This window comes from Urocitellus parryii, chromosome 10 (genome assembly GCF_045843805.1).
Source record: "Urocitellus parryii isolate mUroPar1 chromosome 10, mUroPar1.hap1, whole genome shotgun sequence".
Taxonomy (NCBI): domain Eukaryota; kingdom Metazoa; phylum Chordata; class Mammalia; order Rodentia; family Sciuridae; genus Urocitellus; species Urocitellus parryii.
The window spans coordinates 32,433,091-32,459,066 of NC_135540.1; the positions used below are offsets into that span (position 1 = coordinate 32,433,091).

Consider the following 25,976-nt stretch of genomic DNA (forward strand, 5'->3'; position numbering starts at 1 on the left):
GACCAACTTCATATATATATATATATATATATATATATATATATATATATATATATTTCTTTTTTTAAATATTTATTTAGTTGTAGTTGGATGCCATAACTTTATTTATTTTTATGTGGTGCTGGGGATCGAACCCAAGGCCTTGCATATGCTAGGCAAATGCTCTACCGCTGAGCCACAACCCCAGCCCAATTTCATATATATATATATTTTTAGTTGTAGATGGACACAATACCTTTATTTTATTTACTTTTATGTGGTGCCGAGGATTGAACCCAGTGCCGTACACATGCTAGGCAAATGCTCTGCCACTGAGCTACAACCCCAGCCCCCAATCCCATTTTTTTTTTTTTTTAATGTTGAAAACACTTCAACGTTATTTATTTATTTATTTATTTTTTCTGAGCTGCCTCTGGAGCCCTCTTTCTTCCTCCTCATTTCCGGTACTGTTGTTTCCTTGAAGTTCTGGGATATCCCCTTGTGCCACCTTAGGATTTTTCTTGCTACTTTTCTTGTTGTATCTTCTTTTCCACATCTTCCATGTTCTTCTTTTATTTCCTTATTTTGCTAAAGTAGTCCTTCCAGTTTCCTAAGAAAGAATGCACAGGAGGTATAACATTTGAGATCTTGTATATCTGAAAATGTATAATTTATGTGACTTGATTCACAGTTAGTTTGGTTAAGGATTCTAAGCTAAAAATAGTTTTCCCTCAGATTTTTTTTTAGTTCTCTTTCTTTCTGTCTTTTTGGTCCTGGGGATAGAAACGGGATATGCTAAGCAAATGTTCTTTCATTGAATTATATCCCAGCCTTCCCTAATTTTTAAGGTTATGCTTTATTATTTTCTATCAAGGGTAACAAAACTGATGCAATTTTGAGGGTTTTTTTTCTGATCAGCTTTCTGTTTCTGTAGATTTTATAATTTTTTTTCTTTGTCCAAGATGTTCTGAAACATGATGTGACTTGAAATGGTTTTGTTTAAAATTTTAAGATGAGCCTGTCAATAATGGGCATTCCTAGGCTGGGGTTGTGGCTCACTGGCAGAGTACTTGCCTAGCATGTGTGAGGCACTGGGTTCGATCTTCAGCACCACATAAAAATAAATGAATAAAATAAAGGCATTCTGTCCATCTACAACTACCAAAAAAAAAAAAAAAAAGCACTCCTATCTTTCAGTCTGGGAAATTTCCTTCTATAATTTCCCTGATAATTTGCTCTCCTTGTTTTTTCTGATCGCTCTTCCTAAAATTCCTATTAATAAACACTAGGATTCTCTGACATTCTCATCTTTCCTCTTCTATTTTCTATCTTTCCACAACCTTATTTTTACCTTTTATTGAATATTTACAAGTGTTTATTGATTCACAGATTCCCCTTCATATTTTGAGATACTACACATTTGTGTTAGTCAACTTTCCATCACTATAATGAGATACTTGAAATGATTAATTTATAGAGAAAAGGTTTATTTTGGCTCAGTTTTGGAGGTTCCAGTCTAAGATCAAGTGGTTTCCATTGCTTTAGACCTTTGGTGGGTGCTAGATGGTAATGGTGGGGACATTCAAGATACAGAGTATACCAATATTGGCTCTTGAATGTCCTCCAAAAGCCCATGTTAAAGTCTTGCTGTTGGGCTGGAGTTGTGGCTCAGTAGTAGAGTGCTCGCCTAGCAAGTGCAAGGCCTTGAGTTGGATCCTCTGCACCACATAAGAATAAATAAATAAAAGAAAAGTATTGTGTCCAACTAAAAATAAAAAAGAAATAGTTAAAAAAAAAAAAGGCTTGCTGTTGCTATTGGGAGGTGGTGGTGGAACTTTTAAGAGTAGGGCCTAGTAACAGATCTTTAGGTCATTAGGGGCACACCCTTGAAGTAAACAGTGGGACCCCATCCCTTCCTCTTGCTCTCTTTTGTTCTCTAGTCATGAGATAAGTGGTTCTGCTCTGCCACACCTGTCCATTTTGCATCTGGCACCCCACCAGAGGTCTAAAGCAATGGGTCCACTTGATCTTGGTCTAGAACCTCTAAAACCATGAGCCAAAATAACCTTTTCTATGTGGAGTATGATTTTTTTAAATTCACAAGTAGATGTGCCTGCAGTGAAGTTTTTCACTGTAGGCACATCTACCTGTGATATTTGGGCTCTGTTGTACCCCTTCTCTGAGAGGAGAACATTCACTTAATGCCCCTCTTTTGGTCCACTGAGGGAAAGCTGTCTAGCTGTGCAGTCTGAGTACAGAAACCTGGGGGCTAACTATTTCAAAGAGACTTGCAACCATCCCTCCTAATCTGAGCCTGTATCTGAACTAACTTTCAGGGGCAGCTGGTACCTCCCAAATGCTGAAGCTTTAATCTCCCAGGAGAACTGGCCTTCATCTTCAGATTTAGGTTTCAATCTCCTCTCCTCTGCTAAACTAATTATTATTCCTTCATTCGCTGTCGTCTTCCATATACTTCTTGTCCAAACACTTGTTGAAATCTCTACTCTCATACTCCCCACCCTTTGTTTTGTCATTTTAGGTCAATGGGTTATTGTTTGTTTTATTCCTTTACTGACACTTTAGTGAGTTTTGAAGGGAAAAAAATTATTGTGTACAAGGGAGATTCTTGTGAGCAAATCACAATTCATAAGTGGAATTCCGAAGTAATTTTTTTTTTTTTTGGTACTGGGGATTGCACTCAGTGATGGTCTACCACTGTGTTACATCTAAGCCCATTTTAGTTTTTATTTTGAGACACAGTCTCACTAAGTTGCAGAGGTTGGCCTTGAACTTGCCATCCTCCCTAGTCATAACAACTATAGGCATGTGGCACTATGCCTGGCTCCAAAGTAATTCTTATGCAACATATACTTGAGGGCTACCAGCTAATTAGAATACTGAATAACTAGTGACCATTTACACGAACTAGATAAATTTATGTGAAATGAATGATTTGCAAACCAACTATGATGTTTGGTGAACTACTGTCCTAGGGAAGAACAAATGAATAAGAAGAAGAAAGAAGGAAGGTCACAAATTAATTGTAGCTATTTTTATCTATCTACACTGTGGGATAGATACATTATTATATTCATCTTTGTACTTTTTCTTCATTTTCTAAGTTTTATGCACTGTCCATGATTATTGTTGAGAGTATGGGAGAGAATTTCTGTACATCTCCCTAATACCTTACGTGTAGAGGTGACATACTGTCCACAGAAGCTAAAACACATACATTGACTGGATAGGCTCTTATTGAATGCTTAGACCAAAGTTAAACACTACAGAGGTATTATTAGGAAATAGGCAAATAGTTCCTGAATCATAAACAACTAATCCTGAAAAGAAACTATGAAATAAAAGTTGGAGTTGGGAGTTGGAAGTGTCTTCCTTCTTTTCTTTTTTTTCAGTGCTGGGGATTAAACCCAGGACTTTGTACATGCTAGGCAAGCACTCTATCACTGAGCTACACCATAGCCCTAAATTCCAGTGTTTTAAGGGACTAGAAAACAGAATTAGAGGGGTAACTAAAAATGGAGATAAAGGGAGTTAGCCAGTTGATGTGTAATCAGTGACATTAAATTGAGCAGTGAAAAATAAACAGGAGTTAACCAGACATAGTTGTGGGAGGGGGGTGTGGGTAGAAGTAAAAGCACATCACTGTGACTGGAAGATAGCCAGTGTGTGGGGTGGAGGGTGATGTGAGATATATTTGGGAGGTAGACAGTGACCTAATCCTATAGGACTTTGCAGGCAACACTAAAAATTTTGGGTTTTACTAGGAGAATTACTAGGAGGTTTACTAGAAACCACTGAAATGTTTTAATCAAGGAAGTGACATGAAACAATTTACATTTCTGAAAGATCCCTATGGCAGTGGCAATGGGGCAAGGAAGTACCAATTAGGGCTCTTGCCAAAGTCCCGGACATAATGGTAGCTTGAACTAAGGCGGTGGCAATGTACACAGAAAGAAATATTTGAAATTTAGAAGAGAAGGGTTAAGAGAGCTTCCTGTGTTTCTGTTTTAAACAAATATATAGAGGCAGATGTCATAGGGAAGATGTCAAGAGAAGCAGAATTTGGAACAAGTAAAGATCAAGAGTTCAGTGTGGGATGTTTGTAAGATATCCAAGCAGATATACCAAGTAGGGAGGTGATTATAAATATTGGGAAGAGAGGTCAGATCCAGAGGTAAAAGATTAAGTGTCATCAACAAATAGATGACATTTAAAGTCACAGGATGGGTGAGTTTATTTAGGGAGAGGGAGAATATAGATGAGAAGAGTAGAAGAGAGAGAAGGAAAGCCTTTAAGAATTTCCTATTTTAAAGAATGGGAGAGAAGTACCTTCTGGAGGATGAGAGAGTAGTCTTTAAGTTTGGTTAAAATCAGAAGAAGTCTGCATGCAGTACCAAAGAATGCAGGTTTTATTTTATTTTTTTTTTTAAAGAGAGAGAGAGAGAGAGAGAGAGAGAGAGAGAGAATTGAGAGAGAGAGAATTTTAAATATTTATTTTCTAGTTCTCGGCGGACACAACATCTTTGTTGGTATGTGGTGCTGAGGATAGAACCCCAGCCGCACGCATGCCAGACGAGCGCGCTACCGCTTGAGCCACATCCCCAGCCCCAGAATGCAGGTTTTAAAAAGGAAGATATGATCAATTTGATTGCAAAGATGATAGGAAAATGTCCCTTGATTTCAGTACTGTGGGGGTCACTGATTACCACTGTAAATTATCAGGTGGATTAAGCTCTGTTGCAAATGTCAGAGAGACAAATTTACCACAGATTAACCCATCAGGGTTCATTCAGTTCAATTTTAGATTTTGAATTTTATTTTTTCTGAGATGTTCTGGTTATAAGGATAACTATTTCATAACTTCTATTCTTTTTTACACTCATTTTTCAAAAAAAAATAAATTTGTTTTTTTAAAAAAACTAAAACTCATTCTATCTTGCAATTGCCATAAAGGGTCCACTGGACATTTTCTTATAGTCTCTTAGTGACTTTGATTTCCTCTAGTTTCATACAAGTAAAACATTTTGATATATCATTATTGTAAGAATTATTTCCACATTACTCAACAATACTTCTAACTATGCTAGAAAAGGCAAAAGGTATAGAATTTGTAATCACCTAGCAGGTAGATTCAATAGTGAAATAAATCATTCACTGTAAGATAATTTTCTTGGTTCACTACAATATCTAAAATATTGCATTCTCTCTTTTTTTGTGTGTGGGGGAGGGGGTACTAGGGATTGAACTCAGGGACACTTAACCATTGAGCCACATCCCCAACCCTATTTTGTATTTTATTTAGAGAGAGTCTCATTGAGTTGCTTAGCACCCAGCTTTTGCTGAAGCTGGCTTTGAACTTGTAATCCTCCTGCCTTGGTCTCCTGAGCCGCTGGGACTGCATCATCATTTAAGGGAGTATTAAAAAAAATCTGGAGATAGTATCTTTGCATTGTTTATTGTTGTTTTAATCTTTTATTAACCACTAATGAAATTCAGATTTTTTCATTTGTCTTCCCATATGGCAAAGAAAGGAAAATTGATAAAGAGAAACATTTCAAAATATTAGAAAAATTAGAAGATGAATGCAACAAAAAAAGAACTCTGGATTTTAAGGATGATGGTGAAATTTATCATACAACTGAATTCTTAGACTGTGAATTCACAAATGACATTCTGGATGATTTTCTCAAGCTAAGAAAGATGACTCAACAATATTTATTTAAGTATAAAAAAGAAAGTATGGAATTCTCATCCAGTTAGACATTTAATGGGAATGACTTCCTTATTCAATATTTTGCAACTAGAACCCAAGTCATTTTAAAAAGATGTGTGATGTACCTAAATCAATCGCTTTCATATACTCCAATAATTAATATGCTAAAAAAGAAATTGGGAAAAGTTCCCACTTGCAATAAACTCAAAATATTAATAAAATATTAATTTAATGAAGGATGTGAAGGATCCCTACAATGAAAACCACAGAACACTGAAGAAAGAAATTGAAGAAGACCTTAGAAGATGGAAAGACCACCCATGTTCTTGGAGAGGCAAAATTAGTATCAAAATGTCCATGTTGTCGGGTGTAGTGGCGCATGCCTGTAAGCCCAGTGGCTCATGAGGATGAGGCAAAAGAATCTCGAGTTCAAAGCCAGCCTCAGCAAAAGCAAGACTGCTAAGCAGCTCAGTGAGACCCTGTCTTTAAAGAAAATATAAAACAGGGCTGGGGATGTGGCTCAGTGGTTGAATGTCCCTGAGTTCAATCCCCAGTTTATCGCCCCCACCACAGAAATGGCCATACTACCAAAAGTGTTATACAGATTCAATACAATTCCCATCAAAATACTAATGACATTCTTCACAGAAGTAGACAGAGCAGTTCTAAAATTCATTTGGAAAGATTAGAGACCTAGAATAATTAAAGAGATCATGAGCAGAAAGTGTGATGCTAAAAGCAGAAGACCAGATCTGAAATTATATTACAGAGCTATATTAATAAAAACAGCATGGCACTGTCACTAAAACAGACATGAAAGACAAATGGAATAGAATAAAAGACACACACAAACTTATATAAATACAGTTATCTTATACTAGACAAAGAAACCAAAAACATGTTGGAGAAAAGATAGCCTCTTCAACTGGAAATCTACATGTAGAGGAATGAAACTTGACTCCTGTCTCTCACCTAGCACAAAAGTCTACTCAAAGTGGATCAAAGACCTAGGAATTAGACCTCAAACTCTGCAACTTCTAGAAGAAAATGTAGGCCCAATACTCTAACATGTTGGCATAGGAATCGACTTCCTTAAACAAGACTCCTAAAGCACAAGGAAAAAAAAAAACAATAAATGGGATGGCATCAAATTTAAAAGCTTCTGCACAGCAAAGGAAACAAGAGTGTGAAGACAGAACCCACAGAACGGGAGAAGATCTTTGCCACCTGCTTTTCAAATAGGGCATTAATATCCAGAATATATATGAAGAACTCAAAAAATTTAATACCAAAATACCAAATAACCCAATCAATAATGGGCAAAAAAACTAAAAATTCATTTCTCAAAATAAATACAAATCATCAACAAGTACATGAAAAAATATTCAATATCTCTAGCAATTAGAAAAATGCAAATCAAAACTACACTGAGATTTCATCTTACTCCAGCCAGAATGGCAATTATCAAGAATACAAATAATACCAAGTGTTGGTGAGGATGTGGAGAAAAAGGTAAACTCATACACTGTTTGTGTGACTGCAAATTAGTGCAACCACTTTGAAAAGCAGTATGAGAGATTTCTCAAAAATTTAGGAAAGGTATCACCATATGATCTGGGAAAAGCGGGGGAGGGGACATTCCATCAAAAGAGAAGAAAAATCAGTAGAATAGATGAAGGGAACTGAGAGGTTGGGAGAAGGGATGGAATAAAGGAAGAAGAGTGGAATGAATCTTCCCTAACTTTCCTATGTACAAGTATGAATAGACCACAGTGAATCTCACCATCATGTATATCCACAAGATACTAACTTAAAAAAAAATCACAACTAAAAGTACATAATAGATCAGTAGAGCAGAGAGAAGGGAACAGGGGAGGGATAAGGCGAAGGTAAGAGGAAATACTGGGGACTGAATTAGAGCAAATTATATTCCATGCTTTTATAATGAATCCCAATGTTATATATAATTTAAAAGAACCAATAAAAAGGAAAAAAATGTGATATATTTTCTGCTATCTTTTATGATCTCATGTATCAACATACTTTATAAAGTTTTCAAGGCAACAAATAATAAAGGAATATGCACATACATAGGTGAATGGAAGGAAACGTCTGAGGTAGAGATGAAAAAAAATTCCATGAATTGCTAATTCTAATTTTTGTTTATAAACCTAAAAATGAAAATGTTTTGCAGTTAAGAAGCAAAGAATATGGCTATCTTGTCTTCAACAAAATGATGAATCATTGAAGTTTTCAAAAGCTTTGAGTTTTGTGTTTTTCAGGTACAGGAAGCAAGAGTAATCATGAACTAAAACTATCAGAAATGTATTTAAAATGAATATGATAATTATGTTCCTGGCTCATATATGTTAATGGATAAGTATTTCTATTCAAACTGAAACTACCATTTATGGTATCTATTTCTTCAAATGTAGGAAAATATGGGATAAAAAAACTGGGTTTGCTATGTTTAAATTAAAACTTATTAAATATTTTTCAGTATTCTTTTATTCTTGCTTCTGTAAATGATTTACAAAATAACTTAAAATAAGAAAAAATGGGGCTGGGTAATGTAGCTCAATGTTATGGCACTTGCTTATCATGTGCAAGGTTCTGGGTTCAATCCCCAGCACGGTCAAAAAAAAGAAAGAAAAATTGAACAGGATCATTGGTGATGAGGTTTTTCCTCTGGCATACTGACAGATAAATAGATATAGGTTTATTTAATATAATAAGCAACAGAGAAAAACAAAACCAATGAACCTCTCAAAGATTCCTTTTGGACTCAGATAATAAAAATTAACTCACCTAATTGGGAGTATCAGCTTAGGCTAGATGGATGGTGGATCAATAATGTCATCAAGGACCCAGCTTGATTATAATTCTCAGTTCTGCAATTTTCAGTTCTGGTTTCATCTATAGACTTGTATCAAGACAGTTGCAGCAATGAATTTAGACATACAATATCCAAAGGAAGAAAAAAATATCTCTTAAAATTAAGGAAACTTATTCTAGAGTAACTCCTCCTCCAGCTCCTTTTCCTCTTGCCTCCTTTGTCAGGAAGAAGGTGGTATAACACACCAGGGAGGCTATTGACAAAGTCCATGACAGTCTTTCTCTGGAAGTCAAACTGAAACAACTTACAGAACATACACTAACAACTGTCACCTGGACTCAGAATGAACCAGGATATATGTCAGCCTTTTTAAGTCCTTTATTTTCATATTAATGTTATTCTGTCATTTCCAAGTTTTCAGAATATTATTATATTCCCTGTTCCTCTTTGACAGTTGCATACAGAGTCATATGATCAGTGCTGGAGACCAGGACTGTGACCAGCTTCAGCGACAGGCAGTGACCAATGAATGACAGACAAAAGATTGGGTTTTTGAAGAGGCCTTGAATAGCCAAAAAGAAAATTGATGAGACTGGGAAAGATGTTTGGGGCTGTATCTCCCAGAACTTTGTTGGCTAGGATTTTTGTACCCTTAGAAAACTCAAAGCAGGTGGAATGACTAGAACTAGAATGAGGAAGAATGTGATGTTGAGAGGAAGCAAAGGAGAAAGAGGAGGGAACAGAACCATTTCGTATCCTTTTTTCTCCCTTAACTTGAAGTCTTGTCCTTAATGGATTGTTGCCTGGTCAAGACCATAACTAAGTTAATGGAGTAAACTATTTTGGATGATTTTTTTTTTTTTAACCCAGGTGTGCTTACCCACTGAGCCACATCCTCAGCCTGTTTTTTGTATTTTATTTAGAGACAGGGTGTTGCTGAGTTGCTTAGGTCTTCACTGAGTTGCTGAGGCTGGCTTTGAACTCTCAATTCTCCTTTCTTACCTGTCTCAGCCTCCAGAGCCACTGGGATTACAGGCCTGTACTACTGCACCTGGCCCTCTTTTGGATGGTTGTATTGCATACTTGGACTGGGCTAGAATTGACAGTTCTTGACCATAGGAACAAGGAAGACCTGTCAAGTTCTTTATGTAATTACAAAAGCTTCTAGGCTCATAGGGAGTACTTAGGTTTTAGTTACGATAATAAAGGACATTTTCTGACCAAAGATGGGGTAAGAAAAGGAGATTTGTGGCCACCCCAGTGTGTTAAGTCACAGAGATGCAGCCAATACCTACCTTATAGGATTCTGATAAATAGTACACCTTTATGAGGTGAAGATCCTTAGTAAACAGAACAAAGTTAAAATCGGGGCTCTGCTTACATTTAGTAGTGCAAAAGGATGACTGCTCCCCACTATGAATACCTAATGCCACCACCTTAACAGTAAAAGATCTCAGAGAAAAAAACAATTTAAGTGTTAGTCTCTACCATCTTTCCCTTACCTTTGTGAAACTGCAGCATTTTATTATTCATAGCTATTCATTCATAGCTATTTTCCAACCAAGGCCAGAAACCTACACAATTAAAGAGGGGTGGGGAATGCAAATTAAAATTAAACTTAGATCCTGAACATTTTTTTTTTCCTTGCTGGGGATCTAACTCAGAGCCTTGAGAATGCCAGGTCAGTGCTCTACGGTTCAGTTATATTTTTTGATTACTTATATTTATGGAAATACATTTGCCTTTTTGAGCCTTCAAGAATCCTCAAAGGACTTGTTCAAAGGAATAAGTTGGAGAGCCCAGGAGGTAGGCTTGAGATTTTACTCACTTTTGCTCTATTATCCATCATCTGAAAAACTTTTTGAGTCCAAAGCTTATAAAACATAAAGAAGCTGCTTCAAATCTGGAAACGTCCTTCATCACAAAACATTAAATTCTCAGGGGAGCTGGGGTGGGACTGGACAGGAAAGTGAACTCAGATACAATTCAGTCTTTCCCCAACCCAGATACTATGTGCAGTTATTAATATTAATATTATTATATGCCTTTATTGTTAAATATAAATTAGGAAAGCAATTCCTCTATAAACTACCTTGGTTCTAAATCTATATAATAGAAAAATCTATTATATAGATTTAAAAAAAGGGCTTAACATTTCACATGCAACTTTTTATATAATCATGGTATGTGGTGACCCAAGATGCCAAGCATAACTAATGATATAAACTGCTTAAAATATATATATTTTCTTTTTGTTTATTGAGGATTGAATCCAGGATGGTTTACCACTGAGCCACATCCCCAGCCCTTTTTTCATTTTTATTTTGAGACAAGGTCTCGCTAAGCTGCTTAGAGCAAACTGCTTAAATTTTAACGGAAAAATCTATGGATGTGGAAGAAACCTGCCAATCAACACCTTGGGTGGCCTTGGAAACAGCAAACTCAAGCACGAAGCCCTCTCCCCAGCAGTCGTCTTCTGTAAAGGAGTCCTCGTACCTGCGCAGCGCGAGGACCCAAGTTCAGGGCTTTGTCTCGAAAGAACAAAGGTCGGCCAGCCGCCTTCTCACGGCGAGGCAAGACCCAAGGCTCCAAGGAGCCTCGTGCCCTCGTGGAGCCTCGCGCCCTGGTGGAACCGCGCCCCCGCCGTCACCGGCCCCAGCCCGGTCCCCTTTCCGCGCTGCCACGCCCCGCCCCACGCAAGGGGCCGCTGCTCGGGCCGCGCCTCCGTCTCCCGCCTCCGCCTCCCGCGGGGTTGCGTGCGCCCGGGGCGGGCGGCCGCCGGGCCAATGGCCGCCGCCGGGGCCGCCGCGCTCCTCCCGCGCCGCCGCGGGGCTGCGGACTCCTCCCGCAGGAGGTAACTGTCAGCGCGCGAGGCGGCGGGCCGGCCCAGTCATATGACCGGCCGCCGGCGTCCCCGGCGCGGAGCGCAGTTCCTTAGCCGCCGCAGCCCCGCCGCCGCCGCCGCTATGGCCCCGCCGCTGCGGCCGCCGCGCCTGGCTGCGCGCTGAGCCGCCGGCCCCGAGCGCGCGGCCGGAGCTGCAGCGGCGGCGGCAACATCATGGCCCCGACCCTACTCCAGAAGCTCTTCAACAAAAGGGGCAGCGGCGGCAGCACAGCGTCGGCGTCCGCCCCGGGCAGGGCTCCCAAGGAAGGACCCGCCTTTAGGTAAGGGGCGCTGAGGGCGAGTCCCGCGCGGTACCCGCATCGGCTTTACGCTGGTCAGAGGGGCGGGAACCGGGACGCGAGCTGCCCGGACGTCGCCGCCGTCGCCGGCTCCCGGCCCGGGGTTTGTCACCGTGCACGCGCCCGCGCGGAGTGCTGCCCGGGACCCTCTGACCTGAGGGTCTCTTCCTCCCTCCCTTCCTCCCTCCCTTCCTCCCTCCCTGTCCACCACTCAGGGTCCTTGCCGGTTAGGAAGAGTTACGCTGGTACTCGGGGTCCCGGGCGTGCACAAGGCTCTGCTCTGAGAGATTGGCTGTGGTTGAGGTGAACCCCTTCCGGGCACAGCCGCCTGGAGCCTCTGCGGGCCCTGCAAAGCTGTGAGCTGTCATTTTGAGGGCAGCACCAGCCTATTGTGTGCGTGACAGTATTTTGAAGTTGTGAAGGAGCAACAGCCACTAAAAAGGCATCTTTCTTCTTTCTTGCCATATATGACAAGCTCTCCAACGGATGAATGAAAGTATGTAATTTCCACATCATTTGGAACGTTGATGCCGCATGATGTGTGAAAAGGGGGAGTGAAATGCTTTTATGAAATGTATGAGATTTCAGTTTAACAAAGCTGATGCATATACTTAATAGAGTCAATATTCTGAATACATATCTTTGAATAATCATAGCTAGCATTTATTGAGTGTTTACTCTTTTAAATGATCTGTGTTGAGTTCTCTCCTTCTCTAAGGACGCCGTGAGAAGGATGCTATTTATTCCCATTTTACAGGCAAGAAACCTAAAGTCATAGAGAGCTTAAGCAGCTTTCTCAAGAACCACAGCAGTAAGTGGCAGAACCTGCGTTTTGATCTAAGCAGTTTAATCAGGAGTAAATTTCCCATACTATTCTGCTTTCAAGGGCTAAGTTATTTTTTAAAATGTCCCATATTGCCTTTCACAACCCTTATGTTGAGAAGTTTATTTATTTATAAAAGATTTCAAGCAGTTTTTTTTTTTTAAGTGAGCATCCACTCCCAATTATGACACTCTGACAGGTGCTTTTGGCCAAAATGTCTTGCAAAATGTTTTGCAAAAGCAAGACTATTGTTTAATAGATCTAGACCCAGTACAATAAACCTTTTAAAAGTTTCAGGTGAAACTTTGAAATGAATTTTGGATTAAGTTTTATGCTTTGTGTAAAACTTTTCTTGAATTCCACTTAAAAACCCACAGTCCCTCACTGTAGTTATGTGAGAATTAAATAACTAGTATTTTTTGTGAGGGGTGTGTGTGTGTGGTGTTTGAAAGGTAAATTGTAAGAACTGCCCCTTTTGTTTTGTCTACCATAGTTAAAGTCTCATATTTCCTTTAGGCTAACTGAATCCTTATAATTTGAGCAGGGAATTTTCTGCCTTGTAGTACTCTGAGCACTAGTGATGCCATGTACCTTCTCAGAATGGTAGAATTACTTCAGAACCAGGGTGTGTAATTTCTTCCTCTCCTCAGTAACCCAGACTGGATCAAGGGGACAAAGCCTGTAGGAAAAGGGGCATGTGTGTTACAGGTGTCTTGCTGAGGGCATTTAAAGGCATTGTAAATGCTGGTGGAGATAGTGGAGTTGTGTTGTCATTATTTTCTCTCTTGGCTGCTCAGTTGCCTACCACCACTTCCTCCATCTCTAAGTTTAATTGGGCATATTTTAAACAAAAACAATTGTGGTTATATTTAGGGCTTGCCATATTAGGGAAATTGATTCCCACTTTGTGGGAACATTTTCAGTACAGTGTTCTGACTTTTCATTGGTGTAAAATGAAGGACAAAAAAATTGTGCCACAGACTGCGTTTTTTTTTTTTTTTTTTTTTTTCCCCTTGACCTCATTAGGATTTTCTGTAAGGTTTTGAGTAAGTGTTTTTGGAGAATTTGGGGTTGGATCTCTGTTGAATACCTCACTTGATGAAGGCCCCCTTTTACTAGTATCCTTGATTAGGGATAATCAATGGAAAAGAAGGTGAAGTAGCAGATATCAGCAAAGATACAGGAAGTTGGGGAGAGTCTACCAGTGCTCACCAGATTAATAAGATTAATAATGGACATCTGAACAAATCTTTCCTTCATCTGGCCTAAGTCTTTAAGATGTTGGGTTGCCCTCTGGGAAAAGCTTCCCAGAGAATTTCCCTCTCCTTACCTAAAAAATAATGATCCTGAGTTTACTTTTATATTGATTTTACTAAACAGGAGCTGGTGTGTGCTTTTCAGGGAAGTGGGTGCCTCATACAGGGAATTAATTGTCCTTGAGAGCGTACCTCATATTTGAATAGACAGAAGTTAAGGCACAACCTATAGATGAAAAGTTAAGCATTCCTAGTGTGAATTTGTATACTTTATACATTTAAACACAGGTGTAACATTTAGATCTAGAGAATGAAAGGTCCTCTTATAATTTTGTAGGACATTTTTATAGCATATTTTTTGGGAAATTCTAAACAAAAGTAAGATCTAACTTTTTATGTTTTTTATTTTTGTTGGAGAGTTGTGGAAGCCTTTTCTGTCTAATGTCTGTAATGGACTTTCACTCGTTATCTTAAACTTTCCCTCAGAATTGATTTGCCCTTGACGTTTGTTTACTTTGGTGTACTTCCTAGTTCCTTCTCTGGATTTCTTACTGTTCTCTCGTTCCTCCAGTTTTCACATACTATATTAGAGTGGAAATTTGTTGTCCAATAAGTAGCTTGTATCACATGTCATTTTCAGCTCTTCATGCTTCCTGGCATTTCACCTAGAAAGAGGATCAATAGAGTCACTGTTCCTTCTTGTTTATTTTGTTCAGGATGAGCCCTTTAGATAGCTTCCAGGAAACAGGTTGTTAGAAAAATTTTTTAAAAATCAAAGGAGATTGAATTTACCCATTTAAGAGAGGTAGATAGGAATATAATATGAATATGGTATTTTTGAAGTTTAAATTCTGTCTTTGAAATTTGAGGGAGTTTTTTCTGCTGCTATTCAGAACGCTTTTCACTTTTAATTAGTTGATATACAAGTTTGGACTTGAATAATGCTTTGTTTCATAATGATAAATTAGGACAAAAAATTGACTTGTATAGTGGCTCAAGTCAGAAATGGAAGTGGGCTCTTGATTACCTTGGATTTAAGACCAGGTTTACATGGGATTTTATAAAAGCTAAAATATGTCCAGTGACTTACACATCTGGTTCAAGTTTGAAGGATTAGCTTAAGGTGCATTGTTTAATTTTTTCGATGTCTCTGGTGAGTTAATGGACCAACTTCCACCTAAAATGTGCATGTAACAGGGAGGTGAAAAATATCTGGCTGTTAAATGTTTTATTGTGGACCAGTTAAATGAAGTGAGTAGGCATGAATATCTCCTGGGATGTGGGGAGTGAATAAAAGCATTGCAGCTGCTTGGTAGTTAGCGGTGTAAATTCCAGAGTAAACTCCACTCCTCTTTCCCTAGTTCTGAGGACCTCCAGTCAAATGGCCTAGTTATTGCTAATCCCCATTGTTCTGTTAGAACAATTTAAAGTAATGTGTTATAGGGTTGGTATAAATATAATCTGCTTATCATTGTTATCAAATAGCAGCTGATGTCCCTGTGTTATGCCTTGGTACTCCACCTGTACAAATCCAGGTAGGACACCCATGGTTGCACCTACTGGAATTTACAATCCATGGGACAATAGATGAATAAACAACAGACAATACCTTGGAAACTATAACATGCATAAAAGTCAAACAATTGATAGAGAAAAATTTTTTACATTTGCCTGCTGCTCTTGTACTTGCATGGCTGAGGGCAGGACTATACTTTCTGCCCACTTCCAGGTCCCAAGATGCAAACATTTCTAATAAGATTTTTCTGAGGCAGGATGAAGAATATTCTGGAGAAAATCATGATTTTTTTCAGTACACTAAATTTTTTTAAAACAATATTGTTTTAGTTGTTGATAGACCTTTATTTTATTTGTTAATATGTGGTGTTCAGAATTGAACCCAGTGCCTCACACATGCTAGGCAAGTACGCTACTGCTGAGCCCCAGCCCCAGCCCTATGGTCAAATTTTTAATGCCCTTAAGATGTGTGGCACATGAAAAGTAGCTTTGATTTTTTTTTTTTTTTAAGTACTTTCTAAAACTCTTTCTGGAGAGGTCCTTGCCTGTGCTTTGGATCTCCTCGCACACTTTTTTACATTATATCTCCTTGTCCTGTATACCAGAATACACCATGGGGGCTTATACTAATGATTTCTAGCAGAGGTGCAGAAGGGAGTTGTAAGTTCTGTTAAAAGCCCGAGGCAAACAGATTAAGGAGTTCTACTTCATGCACCATGTTGATATGCGTTTCAACAAAACTACATTTCCCTGGTCCTCAAGTTCTGCCATTTGTAAAGTGATATCACCAGTCTTATGTAATACAATTGTGCTGAGGAGGTAGTTTAAACATCCTTCAAAAAGAATAAAATGTGGTACAAAATGATTTTAAGTATTACCAACTCTTTTTAGGTTATGGAGTTTTGTAATACTCCTGTTGAGGTTTTCCTAAAATTGAACCATTTTCAGAGGCTGTTTTCTTCCTGCAGATAGAGGACTGAGCTGAGGTACATGTTTTTGTTGGTTTGTTTAATGGTGATGTAATCAGTGAATGAAATAGACCCTTTAATGCTCAGAGGAGCATTAAAGACATGCTTCAGCCAGTAAATCAGACCTGGATAGAAGTGACTGGGCATTCAGAAATATTTTTAGGAATATGGTGTATTTACTTTTTTCAGGATTAGTTGCAAGTTTTTATTATCAAGACTATAGTCTTGTTTAACCAAAGGGGGCATTGGTTAAGCAAAATGATCATCACACAAAGGTGTTCTTACTAGAAGTGAAAGTAAGATGTAAATGTATATGATTAACATTTTAAAAAAGAAGTATGTTGGGCTGGGGTTGTGGCTTAGTGGTAGAGCACTTGCCTAGCACTTGTGAGACACTGGGTTTGATCCTCAGGACCACATAAAAATAAATAAATTAAATAAAGGTAAGAAAAAGAATGCTTTAGAAAAAATTTTAAAAAAGTATGTGATTATGCATATACATATACACTGTACATCAGTGGTTATTAAGAGGTAGGTGAAAATTTCATTCTTCTTTGTTTTTTTTTTTTGTTGCTAATTTTGGATTTTGTTGTAATGAATTTTTGTTGCTTTTGTGACAAATTATTTTAAATAATTTTTAGAATATTTTATACTGTGAGGGAATAGGGTAAGAATAATGTTTGCTGGAGAAACCTGATTTGAATAAAATCTCTTACTAGACTTTTTCCTCTTATGCTCCCTTCAGCAGCACATATACTTTTAAAAAATTTTCTTCCCTCATTAAAATAATCAATAGTTTGTGTTATTAAAGTAATACGTTTATTAGAAATTTTAATGTACTTAAAAACCTAAGATCATTAAATACCTTAGGTGGACAAGTTAATTGGTGATGTTAATAATTATAGGAATGCATATGTGCAAAATTTTTACCAGTTGGGCAGGGTCACTGCAATCCTTTGAACCCTAGTGTAGTCTTCACCTGAGGCTCAGAGCAGTTCAGGAGCTGAATGCAGGTCTCCTTCAGCTTTATTTGAAATATGTTTAGAGAAGAATGATGCAGACTCTTTGATTTGGAAAGAACTTGGATAAGTTGAAAGACCTAGATGAGACATTTTTAAAATATGAAACATGTATTATAATTGTAAATTGTGAAGTGTGAATTTGTCATGTTACATACACATTGTTGTTTGATTAGGTAGGTGGTATTGAGAGAAGAAGGACTGGGGCATATGGTGGTTTAATGCACAAAGTATATAGCTCTGGGAGAGCTTTGATTTTTGTTGTTGTTGCTTTAGGTTGTCTTTCTCATGGTTTGCTTCTAAGATCAGTTTAAGGAAGCCACGTTAACTTTGTGTTTCCTTGGCAAAGGAAGTTACAAGATTGTCCTTGCCCTCATGAAATGCTTTGGCTGCCAGCATGAATTCCTGGTGGGTGAATCTGATTTGAGAGCTGGTAATGTGATTTACTTCTCCAGCCACTGTTTTTCTTGGTGTGTGCAAAAGGAACAAATGTTTTATACTGATTGTACAAATCCTTTGCCTGGTGTGAATTGTTAGACCTGGGCTATGAGATCATGTACTTGGCTATAAAAGTAAGTTTTTCCTTTGAGTGTAAGAGTGCTGAAATACTTGGTGAATGCCTACTTACCAAACTTTCTTTATCTCAGGTTTATGAAAAGTGATTATTATGAAAAAGAGGAAAAACAGGATGGACTTTTCCAACTAACTGGGCATGTTACAGTGATTTCCCTCAACTCCACCCATCTGTAAATGGAACATCCATGACTCACTTCTATGGCCACACAGACACTTTTGTAACCAGTGCTTGAATGGGAGGGTGGGATGGGGATGGAAGGAGATGGGCTAGCATCCCACTTGTGTTCAGTCAGAATCTGTCCAGCTGCCTTTATTATGGAGTTCTGAAAAGAACAATGTTCCTTCTCATACAGCATTCTACTTATTTTTTTCTTACTGTATTTCTGTTTGTATCAAAATAATACAACATATTAAGTGCAATAAAATGCAGCCATTAATACTATAATGTTGTGGGTAAGTTTTGTAGCAAGAGTGCTCTGTTATGTAAGATTTTAGTGTTAACATGAGTCTGGATTCCTGATTATCATGTTCTTCTCTCCTGAACACACACACACACACACACACACACACACACACACACACTCTCTCTCTCTCTCTCTCTCTCTCTCTCTCTCTCTCTCTCTGTACATATACACACACTTATTTAGGTACCAGGGATTGAACCCAGAATCAATTAACCATTGAACCACATCCCAGCCCTTTTTTATATTTTATTTAGAGACAGGGTCTTGCTGAGAGTTGCTTAGGGTTGCAGCTGGCTTTGATCTTGCAGTCTTCCTGCCTCAGCCTCTCAAGCTGCTGGGATTACAGATATGAGCTACTATACCCAGCTAGAATATTTTTCTAGTTTTTTTTTTTGTCCCTGTGGTCTTGCTTATTTTGTAGATTGTACTCTAGAATTTGTGCCTAGCATAGTGCTAAGGAGAGATGTCCTCATTGCTTTATGAAGATGATTTTTATGACCACACCCACAACTTTTTAATCATAAATAAGAAAATTAGTTGTATTTGCTCTATCTTTAAATAAATAGCCATTGCTGTTTGATTATCTACTGATATCTAAAACAAAATGAAAACCAATTCACAAAGGGTGTCTTAAGTGGGAGTGGTACTGGAGCAGTAAAATTCATCCCCAAAAGCTGAGGGGGATGGATCAAGAACCTGCATATCTGAGGGGAACTCTGATTCCCAGTAAGAATAGTTGCTTGTTGTCATAGCAACTCCATTTCTTCACAAGTTGAAGACAAGTTAGATGTTAACCTGCACATTCCTCAAGAGATGAACCAGTTGTTGATTTAGGATGTGTTAGGAAGAAGCAGCAAAATCACCAGTCTAATCAGTTTTGCCTTTAACACCTTATAAATACTTCAGACTGCCAACTATCTCTCTGATGTGCTCAGAAAATTGGACATTTTCTGTATTCTGTCTTGTAGTCAAAACCTTTAGGGTTATGCGGGGGGAGGGGGTGGGGGTGGGGAGGCTTTTTGTGTGTGTGTGTGTGTGATGCTGGAATTGAACCCCAGGCCTTGTTGCATGCAAGGCAAGCACTCTGCCAACTGAGCTAGGGAAAAGCATCTTTGTTATCATTTACCACTTAACTAACTACCTGTACTTGCTCAAGTTCTTTTTACAAAGTATGATTGAGAAATAGTAACAAGAATATCTTTTAAATTTGATGCCACAAATCTTTTATATTTAAAACTTGCATTTGAATGTAACTGTGCATGAAGTAAGAAAATGTATTGTTAGAGCCTAAATATGAGAGTTCTTTTACATCCTAGGCTCTGCAAATTGTATTTCTTGTGCTTAATGCAGTGCTTGGCAGGAAGTTGGTATTTAATAAACACCTGTTGAGTGAATGAATGAGTGAATTTAAGAGTTTTGAAAGTGATAATCCTTAAAGCATCTCTAGTATTCCAGAATCTGATTTCTTGAAATGTTAATGTTTATAGTAGGGAATTGTCTTTTTTGGTGTTTCTCATGTACATTATGATGTTAAAAAAGGAAATGTTTTTATAGGCACCTCGAAGAAATTTCCTTATTCTATTAATATTAATTAATTGGTATCAGAAAGGGTAAGTGTTCTAAAGGATAGATTGAGGTACCCAACCTCCAAAGAAAAATATAAAAAGGATACATGTTTAAATAATATAGTGCTCTCAGCTGTCAGAAGTAACCTAAAATATTTAACTTAATATTTGTGAAGCTATGGAATTCCTAAGTATATGTTGATAATAAGGAACTCTTTTCTACATACTGTGTGTGTGTGTGTGTGTGTGTGTGTGTGTGTGTGTATTACTAGAGATTCAACCCAGAGGAGCTCTACCACTGAGCTACACTCCAACCCACTTTTATTTTAATTTTTATTTTAAGGTAGCTTCTCCCTAAGTTGTCGAGGCTGCCCTTAACTTGTGATTATCTTACCCCAGCCTCCTGAATTGCTGGAATTATAGGTGTGTTCCACCGTGACCGACTGTTCTTTATACTTTTTAGATTCTTTTGAATTCTTGTGTAGCATGGTAAAACTAATAGATTATAGATAGAAATGAATGAACTGTTCTCTTAAATCTAAGATACAGCACACTTAGTTCTGAAAACAGTATTGTAGGCTGAACCCTGCAGAGAACGTGTTTGCATCTTACATGAAGTGCTTTAGAAAAAAAGGTTGAATCATCTCTGCTTTCCATGTATGATTTTTCCATTTGAAAAACTAATTTAAAAATGGATGTATGAATCTGACTTGTTCCCTTAGGAGTATGCATCAGACTAACATATTATTAATGGTGGCCCACACTGTGTGAGAAAATGAGGTATGAGTAAACATTTTCCCCAAGCATATCAGGCAGTGACTGTTTGCTCTAGAATGGTACATTAAATAAGTTAGTTGCTAGGGCAGAAGGTGGTGGCAGGAACTACTGGCCCTACCTAGAGGGCAGAGATGGATTCCTAGAAGCCATTTGATTCTTTTCTAGCGAGCAGGACTCCGTGGAGGACCCTGTAGACATTGGTAACTGGCCCCTACTATGTTATGCCATAACTGTTATTTGATGCCATATGTTCCTGAAAAGTTGCTTCTGTATGAAATTATGATTTGTCTTTGTTCAAGATTATTAATTTTAAATGTGTCTGGTTGAAAAATCAAACTGTATATAAAATGTGTTGAAATATAAGCCTCTCACTTTATTCCTCTAATTCCTCTTCTCAAAGACTACCATTATTGTATCAATTTCTTTTGTTTCCTTCCAGAAGTATTTTATGCAAATATAAAAAAAAGGCTTTTTTAAAAAAAATAAAAATGGCAGTTGCTGTGTGTATTCTGCATTTAGCTATTAATTGCCTTGATTTCCTCTGAATCAATGTACATATAATACTTTGTCTAGGAGTTCTTTTTTGGGGGGGAGGGGAGGGTACAGGGAATTGAATTCAGAGGCACTCAACCACTGAGCCACATCTTCAGCCCTATTTTGTATTTTAATTAGAGACAGGATCTCACTGAGTTGCTTAGCACCTTGCTTTTGCTGAGGCTGGCTTTGAACTTGTGATCCTCCTGTCTCAGCCTCCTGAGCTGTTGGAATTACATGTGTGGGCCTGGCTCATCCAGTAGTCTGATTGGACATTAAGATTTAAATGCCCAGACTGCTTTTTCAGAGATCCTGATTTAATTGGTCTGAGCTGGGACTTCCTGTGTCTTTCTTTATGAAACCCTCCAGGTAATTTTAGTGTGTAGCCAAGCATTTTAACTAGTTCCCCATTGATGAATTATTCAGGTTATTTTCAGGCGTTATTGTTAGAAAAGGTGAACTTCCTGGCCAGAAGATCCTTATGCATAAGTGTGTGTGTGCACACAGCGTGTGTGTATATGTGTGTATGCATGTGTGTATGTGTGTGTGTATATATGCATATATGTATACAAACACATACTTTCCAGAAATTATCCAGAAACCTCTAGAGAGGTTGCACTTGTTTACATTCTTTCCAATGGTATGTGATAGTGACTGTTTAGTAAAATACCCTAGAGAAACAGTATTGATGAGGTGGTGATGAAACTTGGACCCTACCTCACTCTTAGTAGTTGGACCCTACTCATTTTTGATCACTTGTCTAGTTTAGTGGCTGTTTAGATTGTTAAAACTCTTCTGCAGTTCAATCTGGCTATGCTACCTCTGAGCTGCATCCTGCCCTTTAACTTTTTAAAAAAGTGTTTTTAAAAGCATTTGCTAAGTTGACTAGTGTGGCCTTGAACTTGGCAATCCTGCCTTAGCTCTCCAGTCACTGGGATTATAGGCAGGTACCTCCTCCACAGCCCACACTAATAATTTTTTGACCTAGTATTTTAAAAGAAAAACTACGTGCACAAAGATGTTTATAAAAAAGCTCTGCACATGGAGATAACTCTTTTTTTCTTTCTTCTGTTTTATAGATATATTTTTTTAGTTGTAGATAACATTTTTATGTATTTATTGGTATGTGGTGCTGAAGATCAAACCCAGTGCCTCACACATGCTAGGCAAGCGTTCTGACACTGAGCTACAGCCCCAGCCCCGAAGATATTCTTTTAAGTGTTATTATTATAATGATAAAATAATTTTTAAAAATGTAACCAGTTGTCCAATAGAAAAGTAGCTAAGTTACCATGTTAACTTCATTATGTAATGGTTAAATCATTATAAAGACTGTATTAATTTGAAATATTTGATATGTTAAATGAAAAAACAACATCAATTGGTACCTAAGTTGGGAATATATTAGTAAATACACAAATGTATGACCAAGAACTGGAAAGAAAACAGTTAAGAACAGTCATTGTGATTGGGTAATGATTATGGATAAAAATAAAATGCTTTATAAAATTATAAATTTGTGTGTGTGGAGAAATTAAAATTTGTAAAAAAGATTCTTATAAAGCAAATAACCTTTTATTTATGTTGTTAAAGATGTATTGTCAGGGCTGGGGATGTGGCTCAAGCGGAAGCGCGCTCGGCTGGCATGTGTGTGGCCCAGGTTCGATCCTCAGCATCACATACAAACAAAGATATTGTGTCCGCCGAAAACTAAGAAATAAATATTAAAAAAAAATTCTCTCTCTCTCTCAAAAAAAAAAAAAAAAAAGATGTATTGTCAGGCTGGAGTTGTAGCTCAGTGGTAAAGTGCTTGCCTTGCATATGTGAGGAACTGGATTTGATCCCCAGCACCACATAAAAATAAATAAATAAATAGAGGTATTATGTCCATCAACTAAAAATATTTTAAATAAAGTTATATTTAATCATAGGCTTCATTAATTTGTGAAGACATAATTATAGAATATGTATGCAAATGGCTTCCCCCAAATCTTTAAGATATCTATAAGCAACTTTTCAAGAATTTTAAGGGATAGCCCTCTAGTTTATAAAAAATAACTGACCATTTCTCATTTTTCACAGTTATTCTTTGAGGCCGGGTGTTTTTATTAACTAATTTATGGGTTATACGTTTATAATAATTTATAGATGAAAAAAATGAGACTTGTTTGAGCTTGAATGGTTAACAGTGAAACTGGGAATTCAAGCTATAGTCAGTTCTTTACTAATACATGATCTGTATTCTCTCTGTAGATTAATACTTGAAGTACCTAAGAAATTGAGATTCTATACTAGATTCTATGAGGTTTGTGAGGAGGTATGAAGTCTTAAGTAGTACTTCTAGGGAGCTTACTGTTAATTATGTGAATAATAGATATCAAGTTTGAAAACTAATTAATAACATGAAGCAGAATCAGGACCAAGTCTCTAATGTTAGATTAAGAAGAAAGGAAGGATGGTCAGTGGGCTTTTTAGTCTGGAGTAGTTGGGGGAGACTTTTTAAGAAGGTAGGATCTGATGGTTAGAACTGAGAAAGAGAAGACTTTTTATACCTTTGGAGGTGTTCTTGAATTAATGATGAATGAAACTGGTTTCTTTGAAATGAGTGTTCTGTGAGATAAGATACACTGCAACCAGATTGGGCCTTGTAGGCATTATCACTTTTAATTTTAGATGACCCTACAGTGAAGATGGAGAGAGTTCTCCAATGTATAGTGAGGTTAGTAGAGTAATTCCTTCAAATGAGGATTTTCATCATAAAAGGGGTATAAAATCACTTTTCTTGCAAGATTGTCTGAATACTGTAGAGATAATATATATTAGTTATACCACAGAGCCTGGCACCTATTAAGCATTCAATAAATAGTGACTCATAACCCTCAGAAATTTAAATATTGTCTTTTCCTCCAGCTTCTCCACCTGCTTCACTGTATTAATAGTATTTTCAGGTTGTAGGGAAGAGCAAGCAACTTGTCTTGCGAAAAGGTGGGTTCCTTCTCTGTGGGAACTGTAGCTCTGAGTAATAGGGAGCTTCAATGACTTGCTCAGCCTGGGTACCTTGACTTATAGTCAAAAGATATTTGAATCATATCTTTTCCTTGCCAAAGACAAAGAAAGATTTGTTTAGCTTATGAAATTGTAGTAGTGACAGTCTCAAGGGAGAAACAAGCCATGCTGGAGGTTTAAGATGCTGAAGTTACATGCTATATAAACTAGTTTTTCCCATGACTTTCTTTTCTAAAAATCATGATGAGAGAGATGCATGTTGGTTAAATGTGTAGCAATATGATATAGATCACTATTTCAAAGTATAGTTGATAGGCTGAACTTAATGGTGATAGCTGACATTTGCATGGGTTTTATTTTCCAAAGCAGTTATATTTATTTTACAGAGTAGGAGACAGGTTTACAGGCCAAGAACACAGAGCTAGTTGTCCTTACAAATATGTGAATAGGACCAGATCTTGGAGCATAGACCTTCTTTTATTTTTTTTTAGTACCAAGAATTGAACCCAGGAGTTCTCAACCCCTGAGCCAGGTCTCCAGCTCTTTTATATTTTTATTTTGAGACAGGATCTTGCTAAGTTACATAGCGCCTCTCTAAGTTGCTGAGGCTGGCCCCGAACTTGAGACACCCCTGCCTCAGCCTCCTGAGTCACTGGGATTACAGGTTGCACTACCCTGACCAGCTGAACATAAGTCTTTTGATTCCTGTCTTGTGCCTCAGCCATTTTTTAGTCCTATGAATATGGCAGAGTTCCTCTGTTTAGCACTTATTAAAAACGGCTATGACTTGGTAGCTAAATTATATGTTATTGATTTTTAATTATCATAAGTTTATATTCCCTAATATGTTGTTGGACCATTGTGTTATTTCCATAACTTTTCCTCTTTTTGTTATTGAGGGGCTCAGAAATCCAGCCTTCTTCCCAAGAGTGGCCCTGTCTCGTTTCTCTCTGCTCTTCCCCTTACTTTCCTTACTCCAGTAAAAACAAGCTTGTCTTAGTTCCTCAAACAATTTTGAGTCTTCTCTTTACAGGGTTTCTTTGCCTGGAATTTGCCTCCTCCCTTCCTCCTTTAATCTTGCTAACTCCTACCTACTGCAGTGGTTGGGAGTGGAGGTGGGCGCTAGAACCAGACTTCACCACGTAATAGCTGCATGATCTTGAACAAGTTCCTTAACTCCTCTGTGGTGTGTTGCTGCTTTCTCATTGATGCTTTGGGAATGATAACTACCACCTCTTGGTGTGGCTGTGAAATTTAAATGAGTGTATTCTTCCCAAGTTAGAACTGCGTGGCACATACTAAGAACTCTGATGGGTAGAAGTTTTTGCTGATAGCATCCACAGCCCCAGTGGGCTAGTTAGCCCTGTTCTCTCTGACTTATCATTGTATGTAGCACCCTTTCCCTCTGGGTTCTGATGGCCTATGCATGACACTCCTCCACTATCAGGACTTGAGATGACCATGTCATGTCTGTGTTGTCCACTTTAGGATACAGTACCTGGTACTATGTATGTACTAGACAAATATTTGAATAAATGAATAAGCAGAAGCTTCCTTAGCGTCCATCATCAGCTTACATATTTTAGCTCAGCTTTCCTTTCTTTCTGTGAGCATTTTTTTTTTAACCTTTTATTTGGGTCCTTTGGTGGGTAATTGTAGAGAAGGCAGATGATAGAGAAGATCATCTTTTTTTATTTGCTTGCTTTTTGGTACCAGGGATTGAACCCAGGGGCACTTAACCCTC

General features: G+C 37.9%; 1 protein-coding gene and 1 long non-coding RNA gene across 3 annotated transcripts in view; one reads left to right on the forward strand and one right to left on the reverse strand.

Annotated features, from left to right (window-relative positions):
• Positions 1–361: 361 nt before the first annotated feature.
• LOC113187884 (uncharacterized) lies at positions 362–11,253 on the reverse strand. The gene is made up of 3 exons (XR_003301468.2): positions 11,043–11,253; positions 10,049–10,120; positions 362–589 (listed from the first exon to the last, which is right to left on the reverse strand). It is a non-coding gene; the product is annotated as an uncharacterized LOC113187884 (long non-coding RNA).
• A 311-nt stretch (positions 11,254–11,564) lies between these two features.
• The window catches only part of Fnip2 (folliculin interacting protein 2), a 112,896-nt gene continuing 98,484 nt past the window's right edge, over positions 11,565–25,976 (forward strand). For both annotated transcript variants that reach the window (XM_026395936.2, XM_026395937.2), the window contains exon 1: positions 11,565–11,711. In XM_026395936.2, coding sequence (XP_026251721.1) covers positions 11,605–11,711 — 107 coding nt within the window. In that variant the 5' untranslated portion in view covers positions 11,565–11,604. The remainder of the gene's footprint in view (positions 11,712–25,976) is intronic.